Source organism: Perognathus longimembris, chromosome 3 (assembly GCF_023159225.1).
Source record: "Perognathus longimembris pacificus isolate PPM17 chromosome 3, ASM2315922v1, whole genome shotgun sequence".
In the NCBI taxonomy this organism is placed as follows: Eukaryota; Metazoa; Chordata; class Mammalia; order Rodentia; family Heteromyidae; genus Perognathus; species Perognathus longimembris.
In genome coordinates, this window is record NC_063163.1 from 10,737,808 (window position 1) to 10,757,788 (window position 19,981).

Sequence of the window (19,981 nt, forward strand, 5' to 3'; positions counted from 1 at the left end):
CACCATGTGGGCTTTTGAGTGTGTGAAAGGGCCCCAGGGCCGTGGGCCTTCATGTACCCTCAACTCCCCCAGGGGAACTTAGAGCTCCCTTGTCACCTCCTTGCAGAGAGGCCTTCTGCTCCTATTCCCGCCAGAGTAACAGCACTCGCCTTGCTTCGCCCTCAGAGCTCACGCCGCATTGTCTGTGTTTGTGGTGGCGGCACGCCTCTCGCTGATGCCACGCTGTCTGCTTATTCAGCCCGCAGTTGCCTACTCAGCTGTTGGGTAGTTAGTTGCTCAGTGAACGTGTGACAACCCAATGAGTCCCAGTAGGGGCCGACTTTCCTGTGTATTTGCCTCCTGCATGGTAGGGTTGACTTGTGGGTGGTGTGTTTGGCTCTTCACAGCTGTTGGATAGGATCAGAACAAAGTGACTTATGGTAAACCAGTTGGTATTTTTATGGCATGGACAGTCATGGAGGTTTGCATTTGTAGTTCTAGCTACTTGGTACACTGAGGCAGAAGAGTCCCTTAAACCCAGTATTTTAGGGCCAGTGTGGGCAACAAAGCAATCCTTGTTTGCTTTTAATTTCATGACTTGGGCATTTTTAATCTTAAGGATTTGGGAACTCTTTACCTGAACGTTTTGGGAAAGACATCCAGTTTAGGAAAAAATTTAAAGCCACCAATTAGAATCTGATAATGATTTATATTATCTTGTCTATGACGGGCGATGTTGGGAAGACAGTGTTGGGAAATCTTTGACTTAGGCCTTCTTGGACATAACAGCTCACCAGATTTAATCGTTAACTTTTCCCTTCAGATATTTGTATAAAAGCAAATGGCAGGAAATTCTGAATGAAGGAGAAACTGTTGTGTTAATGAGTGTGGCTAGGCGTAGTGGCTTCTGGCTGTAACCCCAGCTACTCTGACAGTGGAGGTCAGGAGGATTCTGCTTTGTGGTCCATCTGGACACAGAAACATAGGTGGGAGGGTCTCGGCTCTGAGGTGGGCTGGAGCAACAAACAAGACCCTATTAAAAATAATGCAAGAAGCAAAAAGCTGGCATGGCTCAAATGGTAGAACACCTGCTTAGCAAGTCCAAGGTCCTGAGTTCAAACCCTAGTACCACCGAAAACAGCCTGGGTTCTGAACTTGCAGAGGGATTTCAGTAGGTTGAGAAACTTTGGTGTGAAGTGAGCCAAAGTAAGACATACCAAAAGGGGGAAAAAAATAAGCCGTCTGGATTGGAAGACTGGCATCATGTTTTTACATCAAGAGTGTGGAGTCTTGGATCCTGATCATAATCTCCTAGTATATTATTACAGGAAAAAATGTCCATCTGTCACTCCCCCATTGCTCAAGGCAATGAGATAGTATTTTATTTAAGCCAGGCTTTCGTATTGCTGGGTTGCTTTTATCATAACCTATCTGAATAATTGTGAAATGGGAATTTAGGAAGTAAGTTAGCAGTCACCATCTCCTTTGCCGGACTGAGACTCCAGATTGTTCGCTAGTGAGCTTGAGTCGCTATTGGTATCATTGATTTATACTTACAGTTAGCTTGTATTTGCATCTGTATTTAAGAGACATATCATTGGCTCCATGCTTTATGCCTCATTATGGCTCGAATTGTGTTTTCCTGTCTGGACTGCCCTTACCGATGCATATTTTTTTCACCTTGTGCCTTCTACGTTTCCAGGTGCATTTGTCAGACCTTGCATGAGAAGGTCACAATTTTAGTGACACACCAGTTGCAGTACCTCAAAGCTGCCAGCCAGATTCTGATATTAAAAGATGTAAGTAGTTTCTAGATGTTCCCTGAGCTTACTAGCACTCGGTGTGTGGCGTTCTGACAGGTCCCCAATGCTTGGGCTTCCTGGACAACTCCATCAGTTCCTTGTCCCTTCCTTAGAGCTCAGGTTTGCATCTTTGAGGATGCTTTCAAAGGATCTGCAGCATATTACGACTGTTTCATCCCCCACTGTAATTATCCTAAACTATACCCAATTGCTACCTCACATTTACACCATTACAACTGTCCTAGTGAAATTGTTCATGAGGAGGATGCCGTCTTGCTTAGCCATTTTTGTTTCCTTTGTTCCGTGCTTTACGGCAAAGTAGATTATTTGGAAATGACAGATACTAAGGCATGTTTGAATCCATTTGAATGTTATCTCCAGCTTGCCTAAAACCCAGCTTCCATTAATAATAGAAACACAGCGGGTAGCTTGAGTGTGCCCTGCTCAGAGCCCCGCCTCCCTGGCATTACCAGTCAGGAGGCCCCTCCTTCTTCTCCGCCAGCCCGCCCAGGGACCTGGTGGAAGCAAGCTGCTGACCTCGCGGGGCGGGGCTTCCATTCTTCACAAAGGAGACACAGAGGCAGGGCGGCTTCCTGGGGACCCATATGACAGTGATGTGAATGTGCGGAGGAAAGGGGCACAGGAAACAGGAATGGGGGTGGAGGTGGTGACGTGGTCCCGGTATGATTTTGGAGAACCCGGCAGGGAGACCCTTCGTTAGGGCTGAGTGAGTCTGGAAGGCATTCTATGCGTGAGTTCCTTGGGCTGTGCGATTGGCCTAGCATGAGGGTGGAAGCTCCTATTTGATCCAGGGCGGGGATCTACTGGTCTTAAGTGTTTTGTGGCTTGGAGCTGTGGCTGTGTCTCCACCTCAGTTGTCACATGACTTAGTCTGGGTTTCTTTGCATTTCCCCTTTCAGGAAACCAGTCACGTGGGTATTAGCTCCCACTCCACACCAGATTGGGTGTTGTCACTTCATTTTTGTTGTTGTTGTTGTTTTCTTAGGCGGGGACTCTACCACTTGAGCCACAGCTCTGCTTCAGGCCTTTTGCTGGCTAACTGGAGATAGACATCTCATGACTTTTCCTGGCCTGACAGGATTCAAACCATGATCTTCACATCTCAGCTTCTTTAGTAGCTGGGATTACAGGGCTCAGCATGCCCTCATTTTAACATGACTGCATCTATCTGTAAAGAGCCTATTTCCAAATGCAATCATGTACACAGGGAAATGAACACATTTTTTGGGGTCACCATTTAACTCATGAGAAACCTCCCATCTTGGGGATGTGGGGAATAGTGAAGATTTCTCAGAGCTTGGGTGCTTTGTCTCTGTGTCTCCCTTGGTCCGATCCCTCATTGAAGGTCAGAAACAATCCCTTTGTGCCCTCAAATGTTTTACTATGTCCTGTCAATATTGTGTTATCACAAGTGAATTATTATCTGAGACAGCTCGCGTGTGAAATCACATGAACGCGGCCCTCTGAGAGTCTTTATTTGAATTTTAGGGCGAAATGGTGCAGAAAGGAACTTACACTGAGTTTCTGAAATCCGGAGTTGATTTTGGGTCCCTTTTAAAGAAGGAAAATGAGGAAGCGGAGCCGTCTTCTGTCCCCGAGACTCCCACGCTGAGGAAACGCACCTTCTCAGAATCTTCCCTTTGGTCTCAGCAATCTTCTAAACTCTCTTTGAAAGATGGCGCCCCAGAGGGCCAAGAAGTGAGTCCCCTCCCGTAACAGCAGGCCTGGTTTGTTGGCTCTTAGGGGCCTTATCAGTCGGCAGCCCATTCTCCCCATGGGTCTTCATTTGTGGCTCCCAGGCCTTACTCAGTGGTGCTGGTAGGATCAAAGCAGATGGAAGGGGAGGTAGCCTGTGGGGGGGCTCTGGTTTGATTTAGGGGGCTCATCTCCTGAAGATCAGTAGTGGGTGGGCTGTGGGACATTCCAAAGGTCTATATGGCTCATGAGCATTTAAGCTGAAGTCTGGGTGAATCCTGCTTGCCTGGGTGGTCCCAGGCTTTGCTCTTGCAACCAAATGCTGATTTTGCTACCCGCCCCCCGCCCCCCCGCCCGTGTCCTACTGTGACTTGCATGAAGTCAGCTAGCTATATTTCCTATTTAGTGCATTCCACTACCAGTGTTCTTTTTGTCCAGGTAGAAGTAGCATGTACAAAGACCTAGTAATTCCTAGCACGTGACAAGTACTTTAGAGTTAGTTCCTTTAGAGTTACTTCTAGCCTGAGAGCCACATCTTATACCTGCACATATATGTGTATGTGTACGTGTGTGTGTGTGTGTGTGTGTGTGTGTGTGTGTGTGTGTGTGTGTGTTGGGGATTGAACCCAGGACCTTCAGCTGGCTAAGCAAGCTCTCTACCACTAGAGCTAACCCCCAGTCATTTTGCTTTTAGTTTATTTTTCAGATAGATCTCGTGCCTTTGCCCGGGCTGGTTTTAAACTGTCATTTTCCTACCTCCACTTCCCAAGTGGTTGAGGCTAGAAGGGTGAGCCATCACTCCTCCTGGCTTCTTTGTAAGAAGAAGTGTAGGCTTGCCTCAAATTGCAATCCTGCCTCTGCTCTTCAGATGTCTGGGATTATGGATGTCCATGACCACACCTGGCTGTTACCACCTTTGAATGCCTTCTAGCTAGCTTAGAGCCATCTGCATCCTCAGCTCACGTGATTTCTAAGTTCTCCAAGCAGAAATGTACTCCAGCTTCCTTTAAAATAGTCATCTCTTGATAATAGGTTCTAGGCCCTGCATGGATGGACACCCACATCTAAGGAGGTTCAGTTCACTTGTATAAAGTGGCATGGTTTCTGTATGTAGCTTATGTCTTTATTCCCATGTATTTGAATACACCTCTAGATGACTTACACAATGTAAATAATAACCCAATAGCTAACGCAGTGTAAACGCTATATAGTTGTTACAACTTTTGTGATCAGGGACAACATCTGTATGTGTTCCGTCAAGACTCACTGTTTTTTCTCCTGAACATTTTTATTCCGTGGTTGCAGAACCCTGGGATGCAAGCGCCTGACCCTTCCAGACCTTGCTGTCTAAACTCTCAATAGCTCAATTCAGGAGCCTGCTTGAATCTGGTTTAAAAATTAAATCAAACAAACAAAAAAACCCAAAGTGCTTTGCTCTCGTTTGCTACCTAAACTCTCATTACCCAGATGAAGTTTTCCAGCAGTTATTGTATTTGTATAACCTTTTGAGCCTCTGCTGCACTTAATCAGTTTACTATTATTATTTTATTATTATTATCAATAACTAATGTAGTTTTGCTTTGGTGCTCAGACCTTAATCCGGGCCTTGCATATGCTCAGCCACTGTACCTCATCCTCAGCCCTCTATTTTGGGGGCATATATAATCTAGACTACTACATCTTTTCATCAATATTAATTAATATTAGTGTAATATTAGTATGTTGAATTTGGGGGCTCCAGGCATGTGCTGGAGGTCACGATGTCACATGTCAAGCAAAGCTACAACATACAGTGCTGCTTCCTTGCTTCTGATAGACTCGGAGCAGGGCATGCCTGGGTCTGGTTATGGGCTGACCGCACTGTTTGAATTCCCTCCACCACGGGCCATTCTGGATTCCCGCCAGTAGTGTAGGATGGGTCTGCTTGCTCACGGCTTTGTCCGCAGGGGGGATTATCAACGACTGAAACTCTTCTGTATGTGATTTTGGCTCTTATCTTCCTTCTGGCCCTTACAGACGGAGGACGCCCAGGTTGTGCAGGCTGAGGAGAGCCGTTCGGAAGGAAAAGTTGGCTTTAAGGCCTACACGAATTACTTCACGGCCGGCGCCCCCTGGCTTGTCATCATTTTCCTTACTCTGCTCAACATGGCCGCTCAGGTAGACCAAAACATTGTGTCTTCACACTTCCTCCCGGGGATGCTGTCGTGTCCAGGTCACTTAGGACTTGCGTTGAGCTGGGGACGTGAGTGGCCATCACTGGGGTTGCTTGAACATTACGGAGAGCTTCTGGAAAAATAACAGATTTCTCGTGAAGATTTCAGGATGTCAAGTCTATTTCCTTGACCTGCACTTCTCTGGGAAGAGAGGCTTGGCCACAGACACAAGCCAGAGGGACCGTGTCCATGTTCTGGAACCTTCCTTTTGACTGTGCGCCTTTAGTGACTTGCTGTTTTGACTTGGTCCGTCATGCCAATGCTAGTTTTTGTTTTGTTTTGTGTTTTCCTCTTCCAGGTTGCCTATGTGCTTCAGGACTGGTGGCTTTCTTATTGGTGAGTTATTTCCGGTCTAACCTGAGGTGCTGTAAAAAAGCGTTAGGAAGCCTCACTTTCCCAAAGTTCTGGGAGAGGAGAGTTTGTTGTTCTAATCCTCACTGAGTTAACCCGGAGAAAAACGAAAGTTCTTGCTGGTGGAGTGTGACCCATAATGGTCTCTACTCATGTCTCTTCTCAGCCATGTATTGAATCCTGTGGAAGGGAAATCAGGACTCAAATTGAATTCTTATAAGGTGGCTGGCTGTACAGAGGACTAGGTGAACCAGAGTAGGACATTTCTTCCAAACTTAGCTTTGTGTGTGTGTGTGTATGTGTGTGTGTATTTGTGTGTGTGTATGTGTGTAGGTGTATGTATGTGTGTTCACCTCGATGCTAACTATAGTTCAATATTTTTTTTCTTCCTTGTTCCTCCCATAGGGCAAATGAACAGAGTCAGCTGAATGTCACTTTAAATGGGGAAGGAAATGTAACTGAGACGCTAGATCTTAACTGGTACTTAGGAATTTATGCAGGTAAAGTTCAATCATTTGGTCTTTTATATGAGAGCCAGAGGTACTTACAATGAGCCTGTGTGGGTACCTAGGGTTTGAAGGAGTAATTCAGTAATGTCTTCACAGATTAGGAGTCTTGAGTCGCATTTACTCTGTGAATTAATTAGAATAATTATTTTTTCTAATCGACTAGAAGAAAGAGGTTGAATGAAGACTCTTTAATTTACTCTCTTACTGGATTTTGAAAGTTAAACTAGGATTGAGCGTTCAGGAAATCAGCCACTGGAAATATGTGGCTATTGTCTATTCTAATAGGTTGCTTTAGCTAAATCTTCTATCATTCTATGGACGGGCAGGGGATTAGAAACGGATCCCCACTCTGTGGTTCGGATTGTTCCAATTCTGTCTGAATAAACCTTGGCTTTTATTGAACTTGGATGAAATCCTCCAGCAAGCCCCCTCCCTCCCCCTTTCCCCAATAAAAGCTTTATTCCATCACAGGTATGCAAAGCTCCCTTTACCACAGCTCCTCTCCTGGGCTTCACTAATTACTGAAGGGGGAAGCTGAGCAGGGAGAAACCCAGCGTCTGGGAATTAGAACTCCTTCTCTCTTCCCTCCAGATCACAATGTTATCACACGCCCAACTGTGTGGTGCATTTAACATTCGGCTTGCCCCACTAATAATACCACGGCATTCAACTTTCCTAGCAGTGCTTGGGAATATATGTTGCAGTACATACTTCCTAACGGAAATCCTCATTTAAAATTTTAAGCATTTTATACAAGTTTTCCTCTGGGATAAAGTGAGTTATCTTTGTGAGAATCCACTCAAATTTCATGCTTTTCTTTGTTGCCATTTTACAAAGAAATCCTAAATCCATTAGCTGTTTGCTATCATGTCCATGAACTCTAAAGGAAACCTAAAGGAGAAAGGGAAAAGTTCTATTTAATATTCATGTAGGAGGGGGCAGGAGAAGGGAAATGCCTGTTGATGATGTTGGGACTTAGAGTAGCTTTCAGATTTTAAATAATACTGATGTTAGTAGAAGGAGAACTACTTATTACAGAAACCTTCTCTCTGTAGCATTGTGAACTGATAGATACCAGGAACGTAGACGCTAGGAATGTAGCTCGGTGGTAGAGTGCTTATCTTGCATGCGTGACTCTCTGAGCTTTATCCCTAGCCAAATAATGAATGAATGAATGAATGAATGAATGAAAAACAGACATCTGGAAAAGTTCTTTAAGTTTCCCTTAGTTCTCATGCATACCTTAATAAGATATGTGGTTTAAATTGTGTTCATTTGAAAATGTTTTTGTGTTTCTATTATTTGGCCGGAGATTAGTTGTTTATTTAGGTTAATTATTGTATAATGAAATATAATTAATATGTTCTTGCAATTCAAGTATGTAAGAGTTTTTCCATTTGCAACTTAATGTGGTATTTTCAAATTCTTTAAAGCTCCTTGGGCATTTTCTACAAGGAAAAGGTAAATAATTTCTCCTGTCCTCTGTTAATCTCACACATTGGTATCAAGCAATACCGTGGTATCTGCCTGTTGGCCATGTTGTCAATAAGAAGATTTGCAATGTAGAGGAGGAAAGGTCAGCTCTGATTGAACTAACTTGACATCGAATTAGGAAAGCCTGGGATTAAATTATAGTTTATACCTTCATTTCCATTCAGTGAGACAAAGAAAAATCAACTTTTAATTCTTTGTCAGTGTTGTTCTGCAAATACATGTTTTTTTTTGGCCAGTCCTGGGCCTTGGACTCAGGGCCTGAGCACTGTCCCTGGCTTCTTCCCGCTCAAGGCTAGCACTCTGCCACTTGAGCCACAGCGCCGCTTCTGGCCGTTTTCTGTATATGTGGTGCTGGGGAATTGAACCTAGGGCCTCATGTATCCGAGGCAGGCACTCTTGCCACTAGGCTATATCCCCAGCCCCTACATGTTTTTTATTTTTATTTTTTTGAAGAATCCAGCTGGCTGCTTTATGGAATGAAATGAGCACTATCTTTTTAAATCAGCTGACCTGCTTGTAGCATTGTTGAGAACACAGCTGAGACCCTGCATTCTGTTAAGTGACGTTTCTTTCTTCCAGGTTTAACTGTCGCCACGGTCCTTTTTGGTATAGCCAGGTGTCTGCTGGTCTTCTACGTACTTGTTAATTCTTCACAAACTTTGCACAACAAGATGTTTGAGTCCATCCTGAAAGCCCCGGTGTTATTCTTCGATAGAAATCCAATCGGTAAGCAGACACCATGTTTCTTAGCACATACTTCTCTGTAACACATGGAGCATCTGAGGACAGTTGGGTCTTTGAGAAGTAGGGTCAAGGCTCAGAGAAAATCACCGCGTGTAGATTCATTTTCTACAGAAAGCTTCACTGATACCATTCTCCTCCCAGAGAAAAATCCAAGTATCAGAGTATGCGATCATTTCAACGTGTATGTGTGTGGAAAAATAAACGGATGTTTTGCTTTGAGGAATGATTTGGGAAATCTGCCTGTTGCTTGTGCCCTGTGCAACCGTGCATCGCTGCAGGCATCTGGTTACATGGCCCTGCCTGTGTCTGCACAGATGGCATGGGCTGGAGCCACCTCTGGGGATGGTCTTTCTCGGAGAAACGCTCTCTGAACAGGAGACAGCCGGGTGCCTGCTTCTTCCCTGGGCTCTACAACAGACCATGACCATGAGGCTGACATGAAAGGATAACAAAGTGTTAACTAAAACCTAAGATGGTTAAACGTCAACATCCCCTTCAGTTACTTTTATGTATTTATTGTGTGTATGTGCCAGTACTGGGGCATGAACTCAAGGACTTGTGTTCCTTCTTTGTGAATGTAGCATCTTGAAGTAGTTGTACAAAGGATGTGCCATTTAACAAAGTAGTTTAGGAATGCAGGGCATCTTAATCAGTGTCACCCCTTCATTCACACTCCCTTGGACTCACCCTTCCCCTTACTCTTCTTACCTTACCTTTGTGATATCTACCATGAATTCTTGACTGCATTCTCCCTAATCCACCCCCTTCTTATAAGTACACATGTCCTGGTTTTGATTTTGTTGGGCTTTGACTTCGTATTTCTAAAAAATTACAGTATTTGAGCTCTCCATAGAATTGACTGCACTTTAGTTAATTCCACTTACATACTACCACTTACATACTACCAAGTGTGTTTGCCTACAGACTTATAGCACATTCTAGCTACCACAAATGAGGGAAACCTTTGTCTCTCTGGGTCTGACTTACTTCACTTAATATAATTCTTTCCAAGTCTTTTCATTTCCTTACAAATGGCCCAGTATCATTCCTTGGGACTTGTGTTCTTGCCTGGCTTTTTTCACTGAAGACTGGTGCTCTATCACTTGGTACAGCTCCATTTCCGGCGTTTTGCTGGTTAGTTGAGGTAAGCTCGTGAGCTTTTCTGCCCTGGCTATCTTTGAACCACGATCTTCAGATCTCCACCTCCTGAGTAGCTGAAGAACACAGACATGAGCTACCATGCCCGTGCCCTTCAGTAACTTTTTAACTCTGCATTTTACAATAAGTTTTTTTTCGTCTTTATTTTTGTTGTTATTGTTATCATCACCTAGAACTGTCTATAAAGGTTGTGGTTTGAAGGCAGACTTTGGTGGCCTAGTGGAGGCTTCGTGGTACCTGCATGGAGATCTTCAGGAGTTAGCGTCTCTGCATGTGTGGTCTGATGGCTTCCTCTGCCCCGTGGCTCTCTGACCATCTTGCTTTTGAAGGTATATGTGGGCCCAAGTTCTTGTAAAGAATTGGTCATCACCACATTTGCCCACCCTGGTTGGCCGGGGGTCTTGGAGGTGAGACCCGGAATGGCCTGGTTTATGTAGGTGATCATTGCTAATGTCTGCAACAACAGGGAGGTGGCCTAGAGGAACCCCCTCAGGTGCCTTTGGTCCGGTCATCCTTTAGCTGGGGTACAGGCCAAAGGACGTGGACACTGCCGGCAATTTCTAGAGCACAGTTGTGGTTGAAAGTTTAAAAGCCCACTTCCCAAGCTCAGTCTTGGCTTGTGACTAATAGTAAGAGCTGCCTGTAACTACAGTGAGGGTCACGTGCTGGTGACTTATTATCCCCGTGTCTTGGTGTTCCTGCCTGTGAAATGGGGATCTGCTTCACACTGACCTGACTGAAACCCTGTGAGGATTGAGCAGTCGCCTACAATCCCAGTGCTGGAAGCAGTGCTGGCCCCACAGTCGGTGCCTAGTGAAAGGCAGCGACATGGCAGCATTTGTTCAATACATGCTGCTTAGTCCAGGCCCTAAGAAGTGCAGGACCACACAGGCCTGGGTGTCACCTGGGTGTAGTGGTCAGAGGAACACCTGTCTGCCTGGCCAGTTACTTTAAAGTATAAAGACACCATGCTTGAGTCCCCGGTAGGACTGTAGTCTGTGAGAAGCCTACACATGCAATTGATTACAAGTTAATGAGGACTCTTTTCTTCAAAACCCATCCACTTTCCCTCATTTTGATTTATTAGGTATTCAGGATTTAGGTCCTCTTGAAACGTTTTTCCCCACCTTCTTAAAAATTAGCATCAGTTGGTTGTACAAGACGGTTTTTGCTATATGCACCTCACTGATCCATTCTCACACATGCACATGAAGTACACATTGACCCCCAGTCTTGGGGTCCACCAGTCTTACCTCCCGCCTCTCCCATCTCTGTCCGTTAGAAGGACTTTCTCCCTTCCGTGAAATAGGAATCCAAGAGAATATCCCAATGCTAGGCCTTACATTTGCCCCAGATGTTTAGAAAAGTCATCCATTTATGTACTCTTTTTAAGGGTGGATGTAAACCCAAAAATTAACTTTAGAAAATGCGATTGAAATGTTCCTTTGAATAAAACTTTTGCAGTTCTTGACCAAGGGGAAGATACACCCGAACTCTGAAGCATGTGCCAGAATACCCATGACTCCTTGTGGTTGTGTGATGGTTATGGAACATAAGCGAAAGAATTGCCCTTGGGGGCTGCAGCGGGCTCGTGCTGTTACTCCCTGCCCAGCACACCCGGAGACTGTGCGGAAGTGTCCCACCAGGTCACGCTCCTGAGTCAAAAAGCATGACCTCTGAGCGTTATAGGGAGATAGGAAGCCTAGTTTTTTGTTTTTTTAATTTCTCGGCATTTTTTACTTCTTCAGAGCCGGCTGGCATAGGAGCCCTTGGGGTCAGCAACAGACTCCTGTGAACTCAGCATCCTGACACACTCCCAGATCACGGAGAACCAAGGGTGCAGGCGGGATGCGTGCTAGCCTGTAGTGGTGTGTAAGCTAGGTGGTGTGGTACAGAAACTCCCAAGTGGAGCCCCATGGATTTGCTTGCCCCCCCTGCAGGGCCCCCTGCTTGGGGCAGCCACAGAGTCCAGCTCGGGCCAGATGTCACTTCTGTCCCCAGCTCCGGTTTTTCCTGGCGTTGGAATGTTCTCGGTGCCAGTGATCTGGAATGTAAGCACAGTGGGTTCATTCGTTCCTGAGCACGCCACCCCAGGCCTGGGTCTCGCCATATACCACATCCCCCCCAGAGTCTCCGCTCTGTCACTAATCAGTGGAAGACCATTGTGCATAGGCAGAGACCCAAACCATCCACACAGGCTGCTTGAGGTACCAGCTGGAGAACCTATCGACGCCCCAAGTTCACACCTGGACTAGAGGGGGCCAGCCAGCCTGGAAGATACAGTTTTCTTCACGTTAGAGGAGTTTCTATGGCTGCACTTCACCATTCTAATACCACCATTGAATACCAAGCCAGAAGAGAAGCCATTATGTTCTCTTTGGAGCTGTGTTTGGAGGTGTAGAGTTGGTCTCCTGTTGTTTATGTAATAGGAGGCCTCGCTGTCTCCTCACCTTTCATAATCTGATAAACCGTAAACTCTTTGGGTAGAATTTGATCCAAAGCAGTGTGACCTAAGAAAGCGAAGAGCCAGATTTCTTGTTTCCTCTTTCCTTCTTTGCCTGTTCCTTCTCACCCTTCTATCCTCTGCTCCTTCCCTGCGTTTCCGTAATGATGTTGTGTGTCTGGTACAGAGTCTCACGTTGTTTTTTATCCTATACAACTTGTATCTTGAATGAACAGACATTTTGCCGCCATTACCTGTAATGCCCTTTACTGTACCTGCCTGCATCTCCTCAAACTTTACCCTCCATCTTAGCTGATTCAGTCCTATCAGATCTTAATCGGCAGGTCACGCAGATGGAAGTCATTCACAAGTTAGCAGGTGATTTCCCTTTGAAATGTCAATCAGGTTTTCCTGGTGGAGAGATCCACTCTGCTTTCCACTTTGGACACAAGAGGGCAGCATGAGCTTCAGGATTCTGGGAGGGCGAGGAAGGCAAAGCAGAACTCCAGTTTGGAAATTCGATTTTGCTAGCTTGAATCTTTGCATTTTGATGCACATTGATAGGAAATTTTTAAAAGTGCTTTACCATTCACTGTGCATGAAACATTACATTTTATTAAGGAAATTTTTACACACTGCGTAGAAAAACCTAGCATGTCAAGGAAAGATGCTTGGATTTCTAATGAACACCTTCTAGACTAGAAACCGGAACAGCAGCCACAGACATCTTTGCTGGATTTGTTTTATTACCTAAAGGGTAGCTGAGGCGAACTGCTTCTGTCTTCCCGAGCAGAGGTTAGGAAGAACGGCAGCTGCTGTTTCTCGCGTTTTCCTCCCAGTTGTCAGAGCCAGCAGGGACCTCTGGGCCTGAGGATGGTGGCCTAGCACGTGGCTGGCTTTATTGACCGTAGTGGATTTCAGATAAATATTTACTTGTCTTTGTTAATTGTGGTATCTCTTGGTGTCCGTGAATGTGTTTTGTTTGTACCTCAGGGAGGTACAGAGTTCCTTGGGTTCTAGCCTGTGTGTAGATGGTCATTCACAGGATGGATTTTTCTACCTTGCGTGTGTATATGCTCCCTGGTGGGCTCCTTCCTGTTAAAAAATAGTGTAATTTATATCATCCTTTTTTCTTTATTGATTAAGTTAGGTGAGAACTAAAGCAGTAGGGGGAAAAAAAAGAATCACACTGACTTCTGTTGATTTTAAGGTAACATTTATTTTTTCTTCTGGTGGAATGTGCTCTTTCGTCAGCAAGGGAAGATGTGAATTACCCATTAGCCCTAGAGTTTAAGACAGGCCTTCTCCTATCTTCCCACTCAAACTTCTAGAGATTTCCTGATGATTACGATCCCTAGCTCCACTGAGTAGGAAATGCAGCTGTGTTGATGACTTCCCAAACATAGAAGAATCTTGAATTAGTTGTGCATTAGTTGTGCACCCTCTCAGGAGCTGAGAGGCTGGTTGGGGGGGGGGGGGGCGGGGAGCTGTTTTCTACTATTCTCTTTCTCCAACCTAAAAAGGGACTCTTCTAAAAAGCAGTCTCAAGTTGGTAAATTACTTGTGAAGAAGCAAGCTGAAAGCTTGGTGAGTTCTTTGTACTGTTAGAAAGGTTGTCTTGCTATTCTGTTTATGAAATCAATTGTCAACATATTTTGCCTTGCAAGGGGAAAAAAAAAAACAGTCATCTATAGAGAAACAATCTAATTGCAGGATGCCTATCTGTCTGTTTATTCAGTTCAAAATGACCACTGGAGTTAGTGCTAAATGCATATTTTAACAAGTATAATATTTCAGCACTGTCAAAATTACCTTGACAATAATAGGCCTGTTAAATTATAGCTCTATAAGTTCGGAGGTAAAATGGCTCTGCTTAGCACACATTAATCTATGCCTGTTCACACAAGTGCTTCTGCTGAGCAGGTAGCATGTTTAAACAAGAAATACTGGTCTTAAAACCTCTGATTTATGGTAGGTGTTGTTTTGACACAGCACCCTTCAGACGATTTACAAGGCCAGGCTTCGTGTTAAAATATCTCACCAGTGTCATCATTCGTCACCGACATAAATATTCAGCAGTGGTGCTGGAAAATTGGTAATATGCCCATTCATGCCAAATGACTCGCTGTGTTTCCTTTCAAGTGAGATCTGTTGTGGATATGGTTAAAAGAAACTATGATTTCTCTTCCTTGAGAGCAGACGAGCTGTAAGAAATTGAGAATAAGAATAACAAGTATCCTGACAGCTTTCATGTGCGCATCTTTGCCTAGAGCGCTTTGAATCCTGGCCTGAAGTCCTAAGGGCTTGCTTTCTCCCTTTCCCCCCCACCCCCTCCCTCTTTCTTGCTTAGTGTGCATTGTGAAGAACGCATTTATATGTACATTAGTTAGTTTAAGAGGCTTTTTTTTTTTCTGCTGAAAGGAAGAAGTTAGTCATCATCAGGAAAGCTTTATTGTAAAACAAAAACACACATTTCCCTTTTCATTTGTCCCTGTTAATAATAACAAATGCAAGCGGCTATAAAGGGAACCACACAAAAGATGGCATCAATCATAATGGTTCTCAATAGCCACATAAATATTATTTTTCTGGGTGTGAATGAAGCAGCTAATGGTTTGAAGTAGGTGCGGTGATTAAGTCTTGTCGAGTTGTCACATATTAGAAATAATGTTTTTTCACATAACAATGTTTAAATGTACTTAAACTCTTATCAGGGGTGATATTAAGTGATATTTTATGGGAGTTGCTCATTTACTTCTAATAGCATAATAAAAGCTTTTGTTATGCATTTAAATGGTTACATAGTTACAGATATTTGATTGCTATTGTTAATTTGCCAGTAATCTCTATAAATGCTATCATTACCACACTTGTCTACAGCTGGTAAATATTGCGCTATTTTTAGTGTACATTTTACATTCAGAATATCTCTCCTTATTCTTTATTCATGGTTTTTCTCCATAAGAAATCATAAGTGAGAATGCTGGTACTTTAGTAACAGAGAAAGAACTGTGTTAATAGAATATTCAAAATATAAGATGTGGGAAGCTGGTACTTTGTTCCATGTGATAATCGTGTAACATTTTCAGGAAATTACAAGGATCACATTTTGTTTAATTGCATTTTTATTATTTTTAATAATATATGTAGTATATTAAATAACATAGACATTCTTATTTTTCATCTTTGTCTCCTCTGTTTTAAGAATTATTAATTGTATTGTACCATAAGGAAATTAGAAAAAAAATGAGTGCTTAGAATAGGGAGCTGTGATGTTGTATTTCACATGCAGTTTAAAATGTTTGTCTTCATTCCGTTTTTATAGTTCTTATCAAAATTATAGCTATCTTTTAATGCAGTTATTTATGTATTTACTGCTTGCAACTTCTATTACACTTGGTACCTGCCCTTCTGTGTGTGTGTGTGTGTGTGTGTGTGTGTGTGTGTGTGTGTGTGTGTTTATCCACACATACCACTTCAGTTTGATGTGTGTGGCTACCATCTCAGTGCCCCTGACTGGGTTTCTAATGGTTTGATATCTGTGTTGTCTTCTTCTTCAGCTGACTCGGTGCTAGCATGATGTTCAGTGCTTGGGCTCTGGCCTCAGTTTTATGTGATTAATAATAATTTTGTGCGCTTATTTATCTATAAGGTCCCCTCTCCTGTGAGTTTCACATCATGCTCTTTGTGACTGTTGGGAATATTGCAAGCCACCGTGAGGTCATAGTTTTTTTTTTTTTGGGGGGGCCAGTCGTGGGCCTTGGACTCAGGGCCTGAGCACTGTCCCTGGCTTCTTCCCGCTCAAGGCTAGCACTCTGCCACTTGAGCCACAGCGCCGCTTCTGGCCGTTTTCTGTATATGTGGTGCTGGGGAATCGAACCTAGGGCCTCGTGTATCCGAGGCAGGCACTCTTGCCACTAGGCTATATCCCCAGCCCTAGGTCATAGTTTTTTGCTTTTATGCAGTACTTCATGAGAAAATGAAATAGTATTTCTGGACCAACTTCAGCAGGAATACCTATCGACGAGTATATTAGCGAGAGCCTAATTGCTATAAAGCATAGTTTCCTGAAAGTCAATAAAAGTCACTGGAGACTTGCTCGATGGAAATTGTGTTGTTGCAAGGTTAAGTGCTTTCCTTCAAGGATGGATGTTACAGCTCTCCTGTGACACTGTGGAAACAGCTTTGATTGACACTTACAACTCTTCATATTTGATCATTTTATTCCTGACTCCTTATGTTTGCTATGAAGAATCCATAAAAAATAATAATACGACAGCACTGAGTCTGTGACATTTTCTTTGTTAAAGCCTAGAATTTTTGTTTTGACTTGATTTTGGTTAGCGCGCCTCAGTCTAAAGTTGTGTTATGCAGGTGATTAGGTGGGGGCTGCTGGTGTCTCTGTTGGCCTTGTGCTCATCTTGGAGCTTTCCTGTGTTTACTGCTGAGTCTTTATGCCCAGGATCAGGTACATTGGAACTGATGAGAAAATACACCTTAGCCTCCTAGAAAGAGCCAAGGATGGCACAGGCATCTCTCTGGGTCACACTTAGAATGAAACAAGGTAATTTCATAATATAAAAAGAAAATTTGAGCCCTCTTGGTGGCTTATGCCTATAATTGTAGCTACTCAGGAAGCTGAAATCTTATGATCCCAGTTCAAAGCCAACCAACCCAGGCAGGAAAGTCCGTGAGTCTCTTATTTCTGGTAGCCACCCAAAGGCTGGGAGTGGATCTGTGTGACCCAAGTGGTAGAACACCAGCTTTGAGTGAAAAAGTGAGGTTCTGGGTTCAAGCCCAGTACAAGGAAGGAAGGAAAGGAGGGAAAGGAAGGAGAAAATTTTAGCCTTTTTCTCTTCTAGTTGAGGTTTATATGAAATTGAACTCTTCTTTATGATTTTTTTTTATTTTCAAAAGCACACTGGTGATATCGATTCTTGCTGGCAGATGTTATTTCTGGAGTAGATGTCATAGAGAGTAAACTGTATATGGATCCTTTGGAAGCCATGATTCATGAAACTGGTTTATATACAATTCCAAATCCTCCAGTTGTTGGCCAGTCAAGGAAATGCAGCTATCACATGCTTAACAAATTTCCTTAAGGTTTTGATGAGCTTTGGAGAAGTTCTTGAGCATTTCTGTGAGTTATCTATTTGGCACTTCATAGTTTTACCTTGTAAACTACAAGCCCCTAAGTAGAGGAGGAATTAATTTTAAAAGATTAGTAGACCTTTTTCTGAGGATTAAAAAAAAAATTCCCACTTTCTCATTAGCATTGATTAGAGAGTTTCATTTTGACTTGTCCAGAAATGTATACAATGTCCCTCAATCAGACTCACCTCCTTTATCTGCCCAACATCAGTCATTTGCTAATTGATGGGGAATTAATATGTTCAGTGACTCTTTTGTGGTGTGATCACTAAGCCAGTCATTTAATTCTCTTATCCTGGGGTTCCAAATAGGTAGAGAAGACCTTTCACACTCACCAAGCGATTATTGTTCAGCTCATAATTGTATTCTGGGGTCCTCAGTATTGGGATACATGGCCCCTGTCTTTGCAGGCATTTGTAAATTTAGCTCGAAATTGGAGGCAATACAGGAGGCAGAGATCAGGAGAACTGTGGTTTGAGGCCAGCTCAAGCAAAATGTTTGTGACTCCCTGTTTCAAGCAATAGCTAGGCACAGCAGTATGGGAAGCATAGACAAGTAATGGAAGTCCCGGCTAACCTGAGCAAAGCAAACAAACACTGCTGTCTTTAAAAAAGAAACAGCAAGGGCCAAAAGGACCAGGAAGCCCTGAGTTCAAGCTTCCAAGTTACTACAAAAATAAAAAGATTTGCACGTTTAAGTGAGCAAACTGACGATTTCTAAAATAATAATGTCCTGCGCCATTGCTCTGGCTCCTTGTAGAAAATATCTGGATTAAAATTTAAAAGCTGCAGAATGGAGATCTCAGTACCCAGAATACACACTGCCTGTCCTTATAAACATAACTCCCCCAGGGTACACGTTTTCATAAACTGTTACGTAAGTGATTGTTGGTGCTCCTTTCACAAAATTTCCCCAAACTCTGCTTCTGGTACTTCAAGTGAGTTGAGAATACAAAAGGAAGGGAGTGTTTTTGTTTTCCATTTTGTAAGGAGTGTGTGTGTGCGCGTGTGTGTGTGTGTGTGTGTGTGTGTGTGTGCGCGCGCCTGCCTACGTGCCCGGTGCGCCTACCTATCACTGGTGCTTGAACTCAAGGCCTGGGTGTTGTCCTTTAGCTTTTTTCACTCAAGGCTAGTGCTTTATCACTTGAGCCATGGCTCTGCTTCTGACTTTTTGGTGGTTAGTTGGAAATAATAAGATGCTTATAGGTTTGTCTGCTGGGGCCTGGTTCCTCAGATCTCAGCATCCTGAGTAGCTAGGATTACGGGCAGGAGCCACCAACACCAACTGCCGTATTTCGTTATTCATGCTCACAGTTACTAAGGTTTCTAGCCAGTCGCTTGGCTGCGTCCAGATGATTTTTTCTGAGCCATCAGGTTGTCTGGCTACTTGAGCTCCTCTCAGGAAGCTGGCAGGCTCTGCCGGGGCTGCCCGTTCTGAGGCCTCGCTTACACAGGGGGCTTTGCAGACTGATTTCTCTACAAGTAATGTTATCATGAAATCAGCCATCATCCACGGAGTGTTACCGTTCTTGATAACCAGGGTTAATCTTGGAGACATTTCCCCCTTATTTAAGGAGAAGCCCTTTAATAGCCAGAAGAAAGACTTTGCGAAGCTTCAAAGTACGTTTTGAGTGGAAGTTTATTAAAATATTGTGGTTGTATGGAAAGCTATCATAAAATCAAGTTCTCTGTTCTGGAAACATCTTCCTTTCATTTCTCTTTTCTCATTTGCATTTTAATAGATTGTATCACATGGGCAAATGTTTCAACCTCGTGAACACCTGGAAAGTCTATTTTAGACTTGTTCTGGTGTTTAGAAATCTATAGCTAGACATTATTCCATACACAATCACGCTCATCAAGAGAGGAAATTCCTGCCTGCGGTCTGTCTTTGGTAGCATCGTCTGTGGTGGAGCTTGTTGTGAAAAGTCCCATTGAAACCAGAGAATCTTCTGCCTGGTTCAACTGTGGCCCCAGTTCCCTGACTCTGAGATTCATGGAAAGTTAATTGGTCTGTGTGTCTGGACTTCTATTCGAAAGTCCCGCAAGTTCTTCTGGTTCAGTGACTCTCTCTCTTTTGCACTCACTCTGCTTGATGGAAGCTTGTAATCGTAGTTTCAGGATGTAGAGCTTTTGTGGGTGTAGTAAGAACGAAAGTGCACCTAACTTTTTTTTCTGCCCAAAGGTATTTATAAAGATAGTACAAGTTGAGTTTCCCTTAATAAAATTTCTCCCAATACAACTGCACATACCTGATCAGTGGCAACGCTTTAAATCACAGTCCGAATCATGATTTATTTTGTTCTCATTACCTTTAAATACATGAAGATAGGAAAAGAAGAAAAGCGGTTACTTCCTTATGAGTATTCATTTAAAATTAAAAAAAAATTCTATTAGTGTCGAAATAGTCTAGGCTCATAAA

At 43.5% G+C, this 19,981-nt stretch overlaps 1 protein-coding gene across 1 annotated transcript in view; it reads left to right on the forward strand.

Moving 5' to 3' along the window:
• Positions 1–19,981, forward strand: part of Abcc4 (ATP binding cassette subfamily C member 4) — a 203,452-nt gene that overhangs the window by 85,296 nt on the left and 98,175 nt on the right. Inside the window, exons 14-19 of the mRNA XM_048341177.1 lie at positions 1,682–1,778; positions 3,291–3,500; positions 5,505–5,654; positions 6,009–6,047; positions 6,492–6,561; positions 8,644–8,790. Coding sequence (XP_048197134.1) covers positions 1,682–1,778; positions 3,291–3,500; positions 5,505–5,654; positions 6,009–6,047; positions 6,492–6,561; positions 8,644–8,790 — 713 coding nt within the window. The remainder of the gene's footprint in view (positions 1–1,681; positions 1,779–3,290; positions 3,501–5,504; positions 5,655–6,008; positions 6,048–6,491; positions 6,562–8,643; positions 8,791–19,981) is intronic.